Source organism: Podarcis liolepis, assembly GCF_965112155.1.
Source record: "Podarcis liolepis genome assembly, chromosome: 7".
In the NCBI taxonomy this organism is placed as follows: Eukaryota; Metazoa; Chordata; class Lepidosauria; order Squamata; family Lacertidae; genus Podarcis; species Podarcis liolepis.
In genome coordinates, this window is record NC_139561.1 from 25,654,570 (window position 1) to 25,666,940 (window position 12,371).

Consider the following 12,371-nt stretch of genomic DNA (forward strand, 5'->3'; position numbering starts at 1 on the left):
GAGCCTAGGACTTGCCAATCAGAAGGTCAGCGGTTTGAATCCCCGCGACGGGGTGAGCTCCCATTGCTCAGTCCCTGCTCCTGCCAACCTAGTAATTCGAAAGCACATCAAAGTGCAAGTAGATAAATAGGTACCGCTCCGGTGGGAAGGTAAATGGCGTTTCCGCGCGCTGCTCTGGTTCGCCAGAAGCGGCTTAGTCATGCTGGCCACATGACCTGGAAGCTTCACGCCAGCTCCCTCAGCCAATAAAGCGAGATGAGCGCCGCAAACCCAGAGTCGGCCATGACTGGACCTAACAGTCAGGGGTCCCTTTACCTTTACCTTTATATACAGGACAAAACAACCATGGTGTCCTCTTGCTTCTTCTCCAAGAGAGAAAGAGAGAGGGGGGAAAAGAAAGCATAAAAGTACAGTACCGCGGAAGAGAGATAAGACTGACTTCCGTTCTCACACTTTCCAAGCCTAGAAAGTAAACACTGACATGTGATGTAACAACCACACATCCAGCAACAGAGGAGTGAAATGCTAACAGATCAGAGGCGAGGAGCTTCCCTAGGGGTGGGTGGTACCTGAGGCAAGAGTGGGTGGAGCAATGAATGCAAATTTCACCTTTGTAAAAATGGCTAGAGCAATTCAATTCAATTTTATTTTTTTGTCCATAGGCTAGTTGTTCCACGCATTGTCCTCCACCCAGTCAGGAAAGCGGCATTATCTGAATTCAGTCCACTGTCATGATCTCAGTGATACTATTCACTAGTCCTATCCATTGTAGTAGCCTGAAAGTGGTTTTGTGGTTGTGGTAGGTAAGAGAGATGCCCCTCAGCAAGTGATGCTGAGAGTTCATTTCCTGAGTTCAGACAAGATGAAGTTACAATAGGCGAAGTTTCTGCAAATACTCCTCTCTGTCCTCCATCCAGACAGGCAAGCAAGCAAGCAGCATTATAGATAATAGAATTATAGAGTTGGAAGGGACCCTGAGGATCATCTAGTCCAAACTTCTGCAAGGCAGGAATATGCAACTGTCCCATATGGGGATCAAACCTGCAACCTTGGCATTATCAGCACTATGCTCTAACCAACTGAGCTATCCAGGGGCTGCCACGTAACTCATTATCTGAGTTCATTTTACCTTGCACAGCAGGCTAATTTCTACACCAACACCCTTCTCGCTCCTCCAACCATCCAGGCAAGCAAGCAAGAGGTATGATCAGAGCTCAAGGGCACATTCCAGCCAGGCAAAAACACACAAGGAAGGCAAGACCCATGAGAGGTGTGGCCTGAGAAGAGAGAGAGAGAGGCCAGGGGGAAAAGCCAAAGGGGCAGATAGAAAAAGTTCCCCCGGTTATGGGGCTCCCCTGCTGCATTGTAATGCCGACTAACATCCTTGCACATTAATAACGGCAAACGATGTTGAATATTTTTATATTGGAAGGGAATCTGTACCACACTTAATTACATGCAACACACTTCACCAGGCAATTAATCCTCCATTTCCCCCATCCCGTCACTCATTCCCCAAAGCCTACAAATGTCAACAAAACTCCGTTGTAATTAGAAGAGTCTCCTATAATATTTACCCCCCTTTTTTGTACATAAAGCATGTTCCAACTTGTCCCCCGATTCTTAATTTCTGATCACGGCCAGCGTCTCTGCTAATTATGGGACGTAATGAGAGAAAATCGATAACAACAGCTTGTGGAAGTTGCCCTCAGCTTTTAGGGAAAGGCTGCAAATTGCAAAAGGAGAGGTAGGTAAACAAGTCACTAATTGGGTTAAAAGGGGAAATTATAGAGACTCCGGGCTGCTTTTACATATATGGTCTTTGTGTAGCTTTTATATACTATGCCCATAACAACACAATACACAACAGTAAAATCCAATGCAATATGTCATCAAATTTTTAAAAATGTTATGGGTGCATTTCTTATTCACATTACAGGTAGTACAAAACGAAACCATTTTAAAATTCAATGTGCTCAGAGAAATGTGTATATTAAATTGATGAAGATTCATACTTTCCTTATTCTCCATAAATGTCATACCTAAAATGAACACGACTCAATTCCAGTATGCCGAGAGCTTAGATCCACCCTCCCTGCCAGAAAGAAAGCTTGTGCCTGAGTTTGCTTTTCACCTCTTCCCTCCCTGTCAATTTTCCTTTTGTGTTGTGTCACGATAGTAAGTGCAAGGGCTGGGATTGCCTTATTGATAATTGCAATCTGCTTGGGAGCTTTCTTTGGCTGAAGAGTGGGGTAAAAATACCTTAAATAAAATATCTGTTTCCTCCCCCTAATAGAAGTCACAGGACTAGATCCTAGACTGAGGTATCACTTATTTTGGAGTAAACCCCATTGCATCCCAGTGGACTTTCTTCTGAGCATACATGCTTAGAATTGCATGGTGGTTTAGTTAACTGAAAGGTAAAAGGACCCCTGACCATTAGGTCCAGTTGTGGATGATTCTGGGGTTGTGACGCTCATCTCACTTTATTGGCTGAGGGAGCTGGCGTACAGCTGCCATGTGGTCATGTGACCAGCATGACTAAGCCACTTCTGGTGAACCAGAGCAGCGCATGGAAATGCTGTTTACCTTCCCGCTGGAGTGGTACCTATTTATCTACTTGCACTTTGACATGCTTTCGAACTGCTAGGTTGGCAGGAGCAGGGACCGAGCAACGGGAGCTCACCCTGTCACGAGGATTCAATCTGCCGACCTTTTGATCAGCAAGTCCTAGCTCTGTGGTTTAACCCACAGCACCACCTGCGTCCCTTGGTAAAGGGACCCCTGACCATTAGGTCCAGTTGTGGACAACTCTGGGGTTGCGGCTCCAATCAAATTAATTTCGCTCCAATCAAAATTGGTGTGGTGCGAGTTAGGTGATGAGAAAGGATGAGGGATAACTTCACACAACAACATACATTATATTAGGATAAAAATGTCCTTACAAGGCAAAACCACATTAAAAAATGATTATGTTGGGAGAAATATGCTGTAGAATGCTGATGGGTTTTTGTATGTAATAGCAAGCTGATCTAGAAATGTGGTATACTTAAGACTTAAGACAAAATGAGAATCAGAGAGAATTTGAAAATGGCAGCATTGTCCATCCTTGGTCATTAATTTCAGTGGGGTCTATGTTCAATTCACTTGTTCTGGATTTGACCCAGGCACAGAGCCGTAACTAGGTGATCTTGTGCCCCTGGCAGAACCATTCAGATTGCACCCCCTATTTAAAGAAAAATGAATAGGGGAAAAACAGGGCCCCTGCATATCATATAAAGACCCTCTATTTAAAACCTTTTCTTATGAGGCAATAGCCAATATTTTTATTTATAATATTTATGACATATTTTAAAACCTACACCTCTGGTGGGGGGCTTCCTCACCACTCCCTAGCTATGGCCCTGCCCAGGCATTTATTCAGGATTAAGATGCCTCTTCCTGAGACAAATGGGAGAGAGAATTAATTTGTAGATAGAGTAATGGTGACCGGCGACCCAGTCTGGTTCCAGCATAGTTCCTGATTCTGAAGATATCTCTCCCAATTAATAAAGCCTTGCATTTGTTTATCGGGTTGGGAGAAAACAGAAAAACGCTTTAGCAGCCCTCTTTCCCAGAACAGCCACAAAACGATCAAGGGACTGGTTGTGAAATGACCTATCTGAAACACACACACACACACACACACACACACACACACCTTGTTGCCTTTTGAAGAACAGACACATTTTTTGTCTTGAATAGCTGCATGACACAGGCAGAAACCCAACAGGTATGACATTGCTCATTACTGCATCACCTTACTGGTGATGGAGAAGCTTTACCAGCTAAGTTCCACCTGTTATGTAGCTGCCACAGTCTTAGATGGCAATGTGTATCATATTGCTTATCCAGTTCCCCATCTTTTGCAGACAATTTAAGTGTGTGTGTGTTTAAAACCCCCCAGTAAAAAATGGGATGGAATGAATTTATGGCTCAGCACATATGACACCGACACAGACCAGAAGCAGAGGGTTGCCTCCAGCTATGTTTTACTCACTCTGAAATTAATGGACCCAAGTTAGCCATGACCATTAACTTCAGTGGGTCTGCTGTGAGCAGGACTAGCATTGGACACGAGTAGGAGAAATAAAACTGGCTAAGCATCAGTGCAGGGATACCCTTGATCTGCATGCTGGTTCATGGACATAGTACCGATATAAGGAGAACATTGCAGGATTAAGGAAAAAGAAGCACGATGCATGTCTGTGCGTTTCAAGATTGTGTGTGCAGCCTCCAAAGAGTTTACTTTATGCGGAAGTTTTAACAGGCCTTAGCCCCAGCTTGACCCAAAGCTTCATGTTTGTCAGATTGCTACACCTGATGATAAGGAAGCAAAGTTGTTTGCTGCGGCTGCACAGGTCACTCTTATCCAAATAATCAGATCAGGTGTGCTTCAATAAAACAATACAGGGCTGTTGGCATGAAATGGAAGGTCCAATGTCACATGATCAATTAGCGCAGACTTTGCCAACCTGGTGCCTTCCAATTAGAAACATTGTAGAGTTGGAAGGGACCCTGAGATTCATCTAGTCCGCTTAAAAATCTCCAATGAAGGAGAGTCCACCACCCTCCAAAGCAGTCTGTTCCACCGTCAAACAGCTCTTCCCACCAGAAAGTTCTTCCCATAGCCCCCCCAGATGCTTTTGGGCACCAGTTCCTGGTAGCCCCAGACAGGGAACTGGAGTGCTGTGATTCCTGCATTTCAGGGGGTTGGACTAGATGACCTTTGGTGATACCTTCCAACTCTACAGTTCTGTGATTCTAGGTTCCTCCTTCCTGGCTAAGATGGTGCCTGCTGTCAGAATTTTGCCTACACTATTTAACCAACAAAGACAACCACTTAATTGGATAACAATGTGATTTGAACCTTTACTCAGAAATAAATTGGGCTGTGTTTGAACGGACTGACTCCTAAGTATGTACATACAGGATATCAGCTGAAATGTAACTGTCAGTGGCCTCTTCCAGAACAACTATATATTGAGCATTCATCCCACATTGCTTCTACAAAGCTTACGCAGAGGTTAGATGGCATTCAGGTCTGCTCATTCAGATGTTATCTGACAATAAGCATTCATCACAATTTGCTCGCACAATCTGTCATTCCATTAATCATTTGCTCATCTCGCGCTTGTCAGTGCACTTTCTCCTAACAGTTTCCTAACTGCAAAACAAGGAGGTCTGTTTCTTTTCCAAAGAGGCTTTGTCGCGCTGAGGCGACGGAGTGCTTTAATCCACTTTGATTGCTGCGTAAACCTGAATTTCCCCGGTTTGGCTTTTTAAAATCCCTTCTGCAAAAATACGGGTAGCCTGGAAGAGGCACCCCGAGTTACAAAGCCAGATGTAAGCGGGGTCATATACCTACGCAGAATCTGCAAAAGGTGTTGGGTGCTTTCAGGAGAGTTTGCAGGAAAAGAAAAGAATCGGATGACCAGGTGAGGCAAGTTGTCTAGGGTTTCCGCTCCAGGGCCTGCTCTCTAATTCCTCAAGGCAGGGACACAGTTGGGGGAGTGAACAGCCCCTCCCCGCCACACTTGGCGTTCCAGGAAGGAGTGCGCGGGCCTTTGCCACACATTTCACATAGCTTTCGACAGCTCCAATGTCATCACCTAGGCGACCGGGACGCTACTTTGTCAGCGGGTGCAGTTAAATAACTCAGAATCTCAACCCTTTAGGCCTCTCTCTGTCTCTTTGAGGGAAACCCAAACTTACTGGGGGCTGCGAACAGGTAAGAGGACACATTCCCCTTCCCCTCCTTCGCTCTGCTCTAGAAGCATTTTTTCTTTTCTTTTAAAAGAAGGTGTGATTTGCACACATTTGATGGTCACAATCAGATCCTGGTGTTGCTGGCTGTGATGCAAGGGAGAGGGGTGGGATTTGCTTCCCTGGCTAATCCCCCTCTGGCAGGAAAGATAGGTCTGCATTTTTGGATGGGGCATTAGCACTACAGCAGACACATGACCTGTTGGCAAAAGTTGTGTGTGGATGACTTGGCTCTAGAGAGTGATGCTCGCCGGCGTTTGCGTTCAACTGTTTCTATAATTTCAATAGGAATGGAACGGTCTGCTCAGTTTTGGTTCTCTGGGGTTCTCATTTCCCCCAGTCTTGAATTCAGTTATTCATGTTTTTGCAGCAATTTGCAGTTAAGAACAACAGCATTTTAGCACAAATTTCTTCTGATAAGCATATTTCAGCAAAGCAATTTCCACTAATATGTTCATTTGCATGCACAGTTTACCCCAGTATGTGCCCTTTTTTTTGTACACATTACTTGGATGGAAACCTGCATTGCAAAATCAGGACACATGTGAATTTCGGATGATGCTTGCGTATTGGTTCGCATATTGTTTCAGAAAGTACGGGTTGCACAGGCTCACCTTTAAATGTGAACTGAATCGCCCCCAAACATATATGTGTTCTGAATCACAGCCTCCGTCTCCCACTGAAACCGTCAACAATTTCCAAGTGCTAAAGTTTGACCAGACTGAGCCAATGCTCTCACAAAGCTTTTGTTTATGTGGCAAATGGTTATTGTTGCGGCACCACCTATTAAAATGCATTACAAAGTTACAGAAATAGAGAAGTATTGCTTCAATCTAAAATGGACAATGCAGGTGAGAAACAGTCACAGAAGGGAGGGGTCAAATAACCTACAACCCCTCCCCCCGATTCCACAAATATTATTGAAAAGCATTGAAAGTTTTCTGAGGTTTTGCCCCCTTGCATGCAGAAGCTTGCCCCCCACAATTTCCTACTGATTCCCTAAAAGAAGCTCAACAATGTGGGCTGCCCAAAAAGAGCTGTTTTAACTGTAAAAATATAAATACAGTCATACCTCGGGTTACAGATGCTTCGGGTTGCGCGTTTTTGTGTTGCACACCACGCCGAACCCAGAAGTACCGGAATGGGTGACTTCCAGGTTTTGGCGCTTGCGCATTCGCAGAAGTGCCAAATTGCAACCCGCACGTGTGCAGACGTGGCGCTGCAGGTTGCGAACGCTGTGGGTTGTAAATGTGCCTCCTGCATGGATCATGTTTGCAACCCGAGCGTCCACTGTACCATAAATGTGTCTTCAGCAGCTAGTCATGGAGAAAGGCAGACTGCAGCCTTTCCTTGAACAAAAATGGAAGAACAAAATGGAAGTAGGGGGCACAGAGGGTGACAGCACCCAGCAAAACATCACCACAGGGAATGTTTTTCCCCCCAGTCAAAACTCACAGAAACTCAGTTCCAGCACCTCTCAGGTGGGCACCATTGCCATTGTAAGAGAGCAAGGGGAGGTGTTTGTGGTGATTTCTGACACATCTTTTTCTAGAGAAATAGCACAGATCACAGGTACACACCCACACCCACACCCCACCCACGAGCAGGCAATATCCCAATCAAACGGGTCTTCCTCCCCCCAAAAACCCACATTTCACAACATAGGAGTACTGTGAGTGGGGGCTGGGCGAACCACATTGGAGATCCCAGGCCTAGTAGTAGGGACAGTCTCATCCTTTATTTGCACACTGTGGCTCCAGTCCAAATCATCTGTCAGGAGAGTTATTCCCAGGATGCAGGCAGGAGGCACCCATGAGGGTGCTGCCTCGGGGGGAGGGGGAGAGGGGTTTCTGTTGCCTCAGGCAGCTACTGCACGCCACTTCATGGGTGGGCTGGCCTTGCCTGAGGTCATTATGGGCATGCACACTGGTATCTGTTTACCTGTGAGAACAAACCTTTGTTTGTTTGTTTTTTAAATACAAGTTTCTCAATCTACCAGATTTGCACAAAACAGCAGCCATGTCTGTCTGTCTGTCTGTCTGTCTGTCTGTCTGTCTGTCTGTCTGTCTCTCTCTCTCTCTCTCTCTCTCTCTGTGTGTGTGTGTGTGTGTTTCTCCAAGCCAAGAAACCTGAGATCCATCGGTCTCTACGTGTGCACATACACCTTTTGTGATTTACCATGCTTGTACGAAATAGCAATCCAAAACTAAAAATAAGTGATGCCTCACTCCAAGCTAGGTAAGGATTTGGAATGAGGCATGTTGAAAAGCATGTACTCGATTATCTGAGGTTCTGCCCCCCCCCCTCCCACACAGAAGCCTGTCCCCCACAATATCTTATTTAGAGGGTATATTTATCTGTAATTTCGACTTGGCCCATGGTTCAAATCAATGATATGTGCTTAGAATTTGGAAGGAGTACTGAATGGATGAGCCAAAGACCATATTTAAAAGCAGGGAAAGAAAGAGCGATGGAAGGGCTGTAGCTCAGTGGCAGAGTTTCTGCTTTGCATGCAGAAGGACCTAGGTCCAATTACCAGCATTTTCAGATAGGATTGGGATAGACCCCTGCCTGCATCTCCAGATAGGACTGTCTGCATTTTTGGAGAGCCACTGCCTGTCAACACAGACAATACTACTTGGTATGGGGGGTAAGGTAAAGGAACCCCTGATCATTAGGTCCAGTCATGGCCGACTCTGGGGTTGTGGTGCTCATCTCACTTTATTGGCCGAGGGATCCGGCGTACAGCTTCCGAGTCATGTGGCCAGCATGACTAAGCCGCTTCTGGCGAACCAGATTAGTGCACAGAAAGGGCGTTTACCTTCCCGCCCGAGCGGTACCTATTTATCTACTTGCACTTTGACCTGCTTTTGAACTGCTAGGTTGGCAGGAGCAGGGACCGCGCAATAGGAGCTCACCCCATCGCGGGGATTCGAACCGCCGACCTTCTGATTGGCAAGTCCTAGGCTCTGCGGTTTAACCCACAGCGCCAACTGTGTCCCTGGTATGGGGGGGTTAGCTTTCTATTTAAGCAACTATTCATTTAGAACTATTCATGATAACTGGAATCTTATTATCGTTGAGAAAGGGGCTGCAGCACAGTGGGAGAGCAGCTTCCTGTGTTCCTGTGTGGCAGCAAGAGTTTGTCTAGAAAGAGCAGGGCTGGTGTCTGGTTTGAAGGGGCCCTGAGCAGTTCTTAGCAGAGGGCAGCAGCACTGGGACAAATGAGCAGGCAGTGGATCACAACAGCAGCAAACAGCCCAGAACTCTGAAAGTGCTGGGCAAGGTGGCTGAAGCCTCTGCCACCTTAATTTCTCGAGAATGCCTCTGAACATGAGAAAAGTCTTGCTAGAGCAAGCCAGATGCTGGGGAATCGCAAGAGGTGAAAGCATGGCTGCTCTCTGGTCCTGTGATTGGATTTCCCAGAGGTTGCTGGTTGGCTGTGGTTGAGAACCAGATTCTTATGATAACCTCAGGAGAAAAACGCTACCCAGTTTCCCTACAAGTCACCAAAGTTTCATATATGCAGGTCCACTGTTACTCATCCACTGTGACACCTCTATGAGGAAAGGTTGCAGCCTCTGGGACTTTTTAGTTTGGAGAATGGAGAAAACTGGTCCCCTCTCTCTTGTAATGTTAGAACTCATGGACATCCAATGAAGCTGCAGGGCTCAGCACACACAGATAAAAGGAAGAGCTTTTTTTATGCAACACACTTTTCAGCTTTGGAACTCCCTCCCACAGGAGACAGTAATGGCCACCAACTAGGATGGCTTTAAAAGAGCGCTGGACAAAATCAAGGAAGCCGGATCTTTATTGGATCTTTATTGGCTCCCAGTGCATTTCCGAGCACAATCCAAAGTGTTGGTGCTGACCTTTAAAGCCCTAAACGACCTCGGCCTAGTATATCTGAAGGAGCATCTGCTCCCCCATTGTTCAACCCAGACACTGAGGTCCTCCTCCTAGGGTCTTCTGCTGGTTCCCTCCCTGCGAGAAGTGAGGTTACAGGGAACCAGGCAGAGGGCCTTCTCGGTAGTGGCGCCCTCCCTGTGGAACACCATTCCTTCAGATGTCAAGGAAATAAACAACCACTTTTAGAAGACATCTGAAGGCAGCCCTGTATTGGGAAGTTTTTAATGTTTGATGTTTTAGTATGTTCTGAAATATTCTGTGAGCCATCTGAATGGTTGGCGCTGCCTCCATGTTCAGAGCCGGTAATGCTTCTGAACACCCCCCTTGACCTCCTTGCCATGTCTGGGCTCAGATAAATAGCTAAGTGGGACCTTCACAGAGCCTGGCTTTCTGGGAGAGGTGGCCAGTCACTGCCTGCCCTTCCCCATGGGATTCAGAATCCACCTGAAGAAGGGGAGCATCACCCAGGCGCATGGCGATTAGGAACAAAAAGCAAGGGGACAAAAGAGATATTTATTAATCCAAAGTGGCAGTAGCTCTAAATGTTGTATCTTTCCCCAAATTTCAAGAAAGAAGAATTACTAGAACTTGAAATGTGGTGGATTAATACCTTCCTGGCTCCCCCCCCCTTTTGCTCCTACTTCCAGTTCGTTTGGGGTTTTGCATTTTTGTTGCATCATGGCAATTATGGCTCCTCTTAACAGTTTTGCTCAGTAAGTTGTTCAGTAGCTATAAGAGTCCTCAGAAATGGATAACAGGGAAGGGGCACAGATTAGGAGTAAAGCATCTATTTTGCATGTAGAACCTGCTTTCCCAGGAATCTGTTTCCCCAGGTTTGAATGCCTGACATCTCTAGGTAGGGCTGGGAACATTCACTGTCTGAAACCCAGAAGAGCTGCTGTCTGTTAGTGTAGGAGGTGATACTGAGCTAGATGGACCAATAGGACCATGGCAGCACAAGGCAGCTTCTTGTTTCTTGAGGAAGGGCCATAGCACCTGCTTTGCATGCAAGAAGGTCCCAGGTTCAATCTCCAGCACCCCCAGGTAGGACTGGGAGAGACTCCCTGCTGCTGCCAGTCAGTGTAGACAGTACAGAGCTCGATGGACCAATGGTTCTGACTTGCTTTAAGGCAGCTTGCTATGTTCCTAACAAGGTTTAGAAAACACAACTGATAGGTCAAGAGCCACAAGCTTAAGAAACCCAGAAAACAACCAGCAGCCCCTCTGGGGTAGGAGCCAGTGTGAACTAGCTGCCCACCCCAATCCATTGAGATGAGATGGGGATACCTGCATATACCTGCATTGTGGGGTGTTGGACTAGATGACCCTTGGGGTCCTGCCTATTCTGCAATTCTATGATTCTAAGTAAATAGGTGATTAATTATAGGCCTGATGCCTTTAAAAAAAAAGAATGCCAGAAGCTGTTTACCTTTGACAGCCAAATAACAGGCTGGAATGGGGAGGACATGATGGTGTGAGGGGGAGACTCTACATCTGCTGAATTTCTACCTGTGACCCCAATGTGGAAAGCAAAAAGAGCAGCTATCCATAAAGCTGGTGGCAGGGCTAATTAATAATGTTTTATTTTTATATAGAGGAACACCAGAGCCTCCAACCTCACTGGTGTGCAGGTTGCTTCCTTCCTTAATCCCTTGGCTGGTCCCCTGGTTCCAAGAGCTTGGGGATCTAGCACATCTCCTCTGCGGCCTTGTGCTTGGAAACAAAAGCCCTGTAGAACTCATTACATTGAATTGTTGCCATTTCAGCTCTAGGCAGAACTGGAACCTGGCCTCAGATGTAGTAGTAAAGCATTGTAGCGCGGTCTGGGGCAGAGGGAGGCAGTAAGCCAGATTGTTATCCTCCCACCCCTGCATGCAAACCAAATTTGACAGCTGAGTGGTGCATCACAGTGATGCCTGGTTGACCCTTTTTGCCTACATGTTTTGACACCAAACCATGTAGGCAAATGCACTCCACAGGATTCAGCAATCAGCTTATTGGGGGGGGGTCTTGCAAAGGGCTTTTCAGGTGCCGATCAGCTGATTGGTAGTGTTTGTCCTACAAGTTTTGGCTGAACCAGGACCTTTACCTGTACATAGGAAGAGAGAAAGCTGCAGAGCCAGTCCATCTAGCATTGTTTACACTGTCTGGCAGTGGGACATTCCTAGCCCTGAGATGCTCTGCCACTGAACTATGGCTCCTCCCCTGCACGATACCTAACTTCTTCTGTGACATATCAGGTGTTGGGCAGATGGCTGTGGCTTGGCTGAAATGGCCTTGAGGGCTAAATGCTGAGGCTTGGTAGACCTAATCTGGTTTGAAGGCTGGGAATTTCCCAACTCAATCTAGCTTCACAGTCAAACATCTATGGCTGTTCAAAATCACCTTATAATTACCTGCACTTCTATTTTATTTTATTTTTAAGGCACTTTGTGTTTTAACATGGTACACTGCCTTATTTTATGATGCAGCAGTATATGAACACTTCTATAAATAACATACCTCAGAGCTTGCTAAGCTGATTTCCTCCTCCCTTTGTCCCCTTTAGGGCCATCTATCCTTCATCAGAGACCCCTGCTGTGAAGATGTCTGAGTCTTCCCCAGCAGACGAAGGCACCACATTTGAGCACCTTTGGAGCACCCTGTAAGTATCA

General features: G+C 46.2%; 2 protein-coding genes across 2 annotated transcripts in view; one reads left to right on the plus strand and one right to left on the minus strand.

Annotated features, from left to right (window-relative positions):
- Positions 1-294: 294 nt before the first annotated feature.
- Positions 295-12,371, minus strand: part of LOC310711310 (putative oxidoreductase YteT) — a 154,245-nt gene continuing 142,168 nt past the window's right edge. The window contains exon 17 of the mRNA XM_083513119.1: positions 295-309. The gene's annotated coding sequence lies outside the window, so the exon portion shown is untranslated. The remainder of the gene's footprint in view (positions 310-12,371) is intronic.
- Positions 5,675-12,371, plus strand: part of TP73 (tumor protein p73) — a 78,458-nt gene continuing 71,761 nt past the window's right edge. Inside the window, exons 1-2 of the mRNA XM_083513036.1 lie at positions 5,675-5,770; positions 12,266-12,361. Of these exons, the coding sequence (XP_083369162.1) occupies positions 12,303-12,361 (59 nt within the window). The 5' untranslated portion in view covers positions 5,675-5,770; positions 12,266-12,302. The remainder of the gene's footprint in view (positions 5,771-12,265; positions 12,362-12,371) is intronic.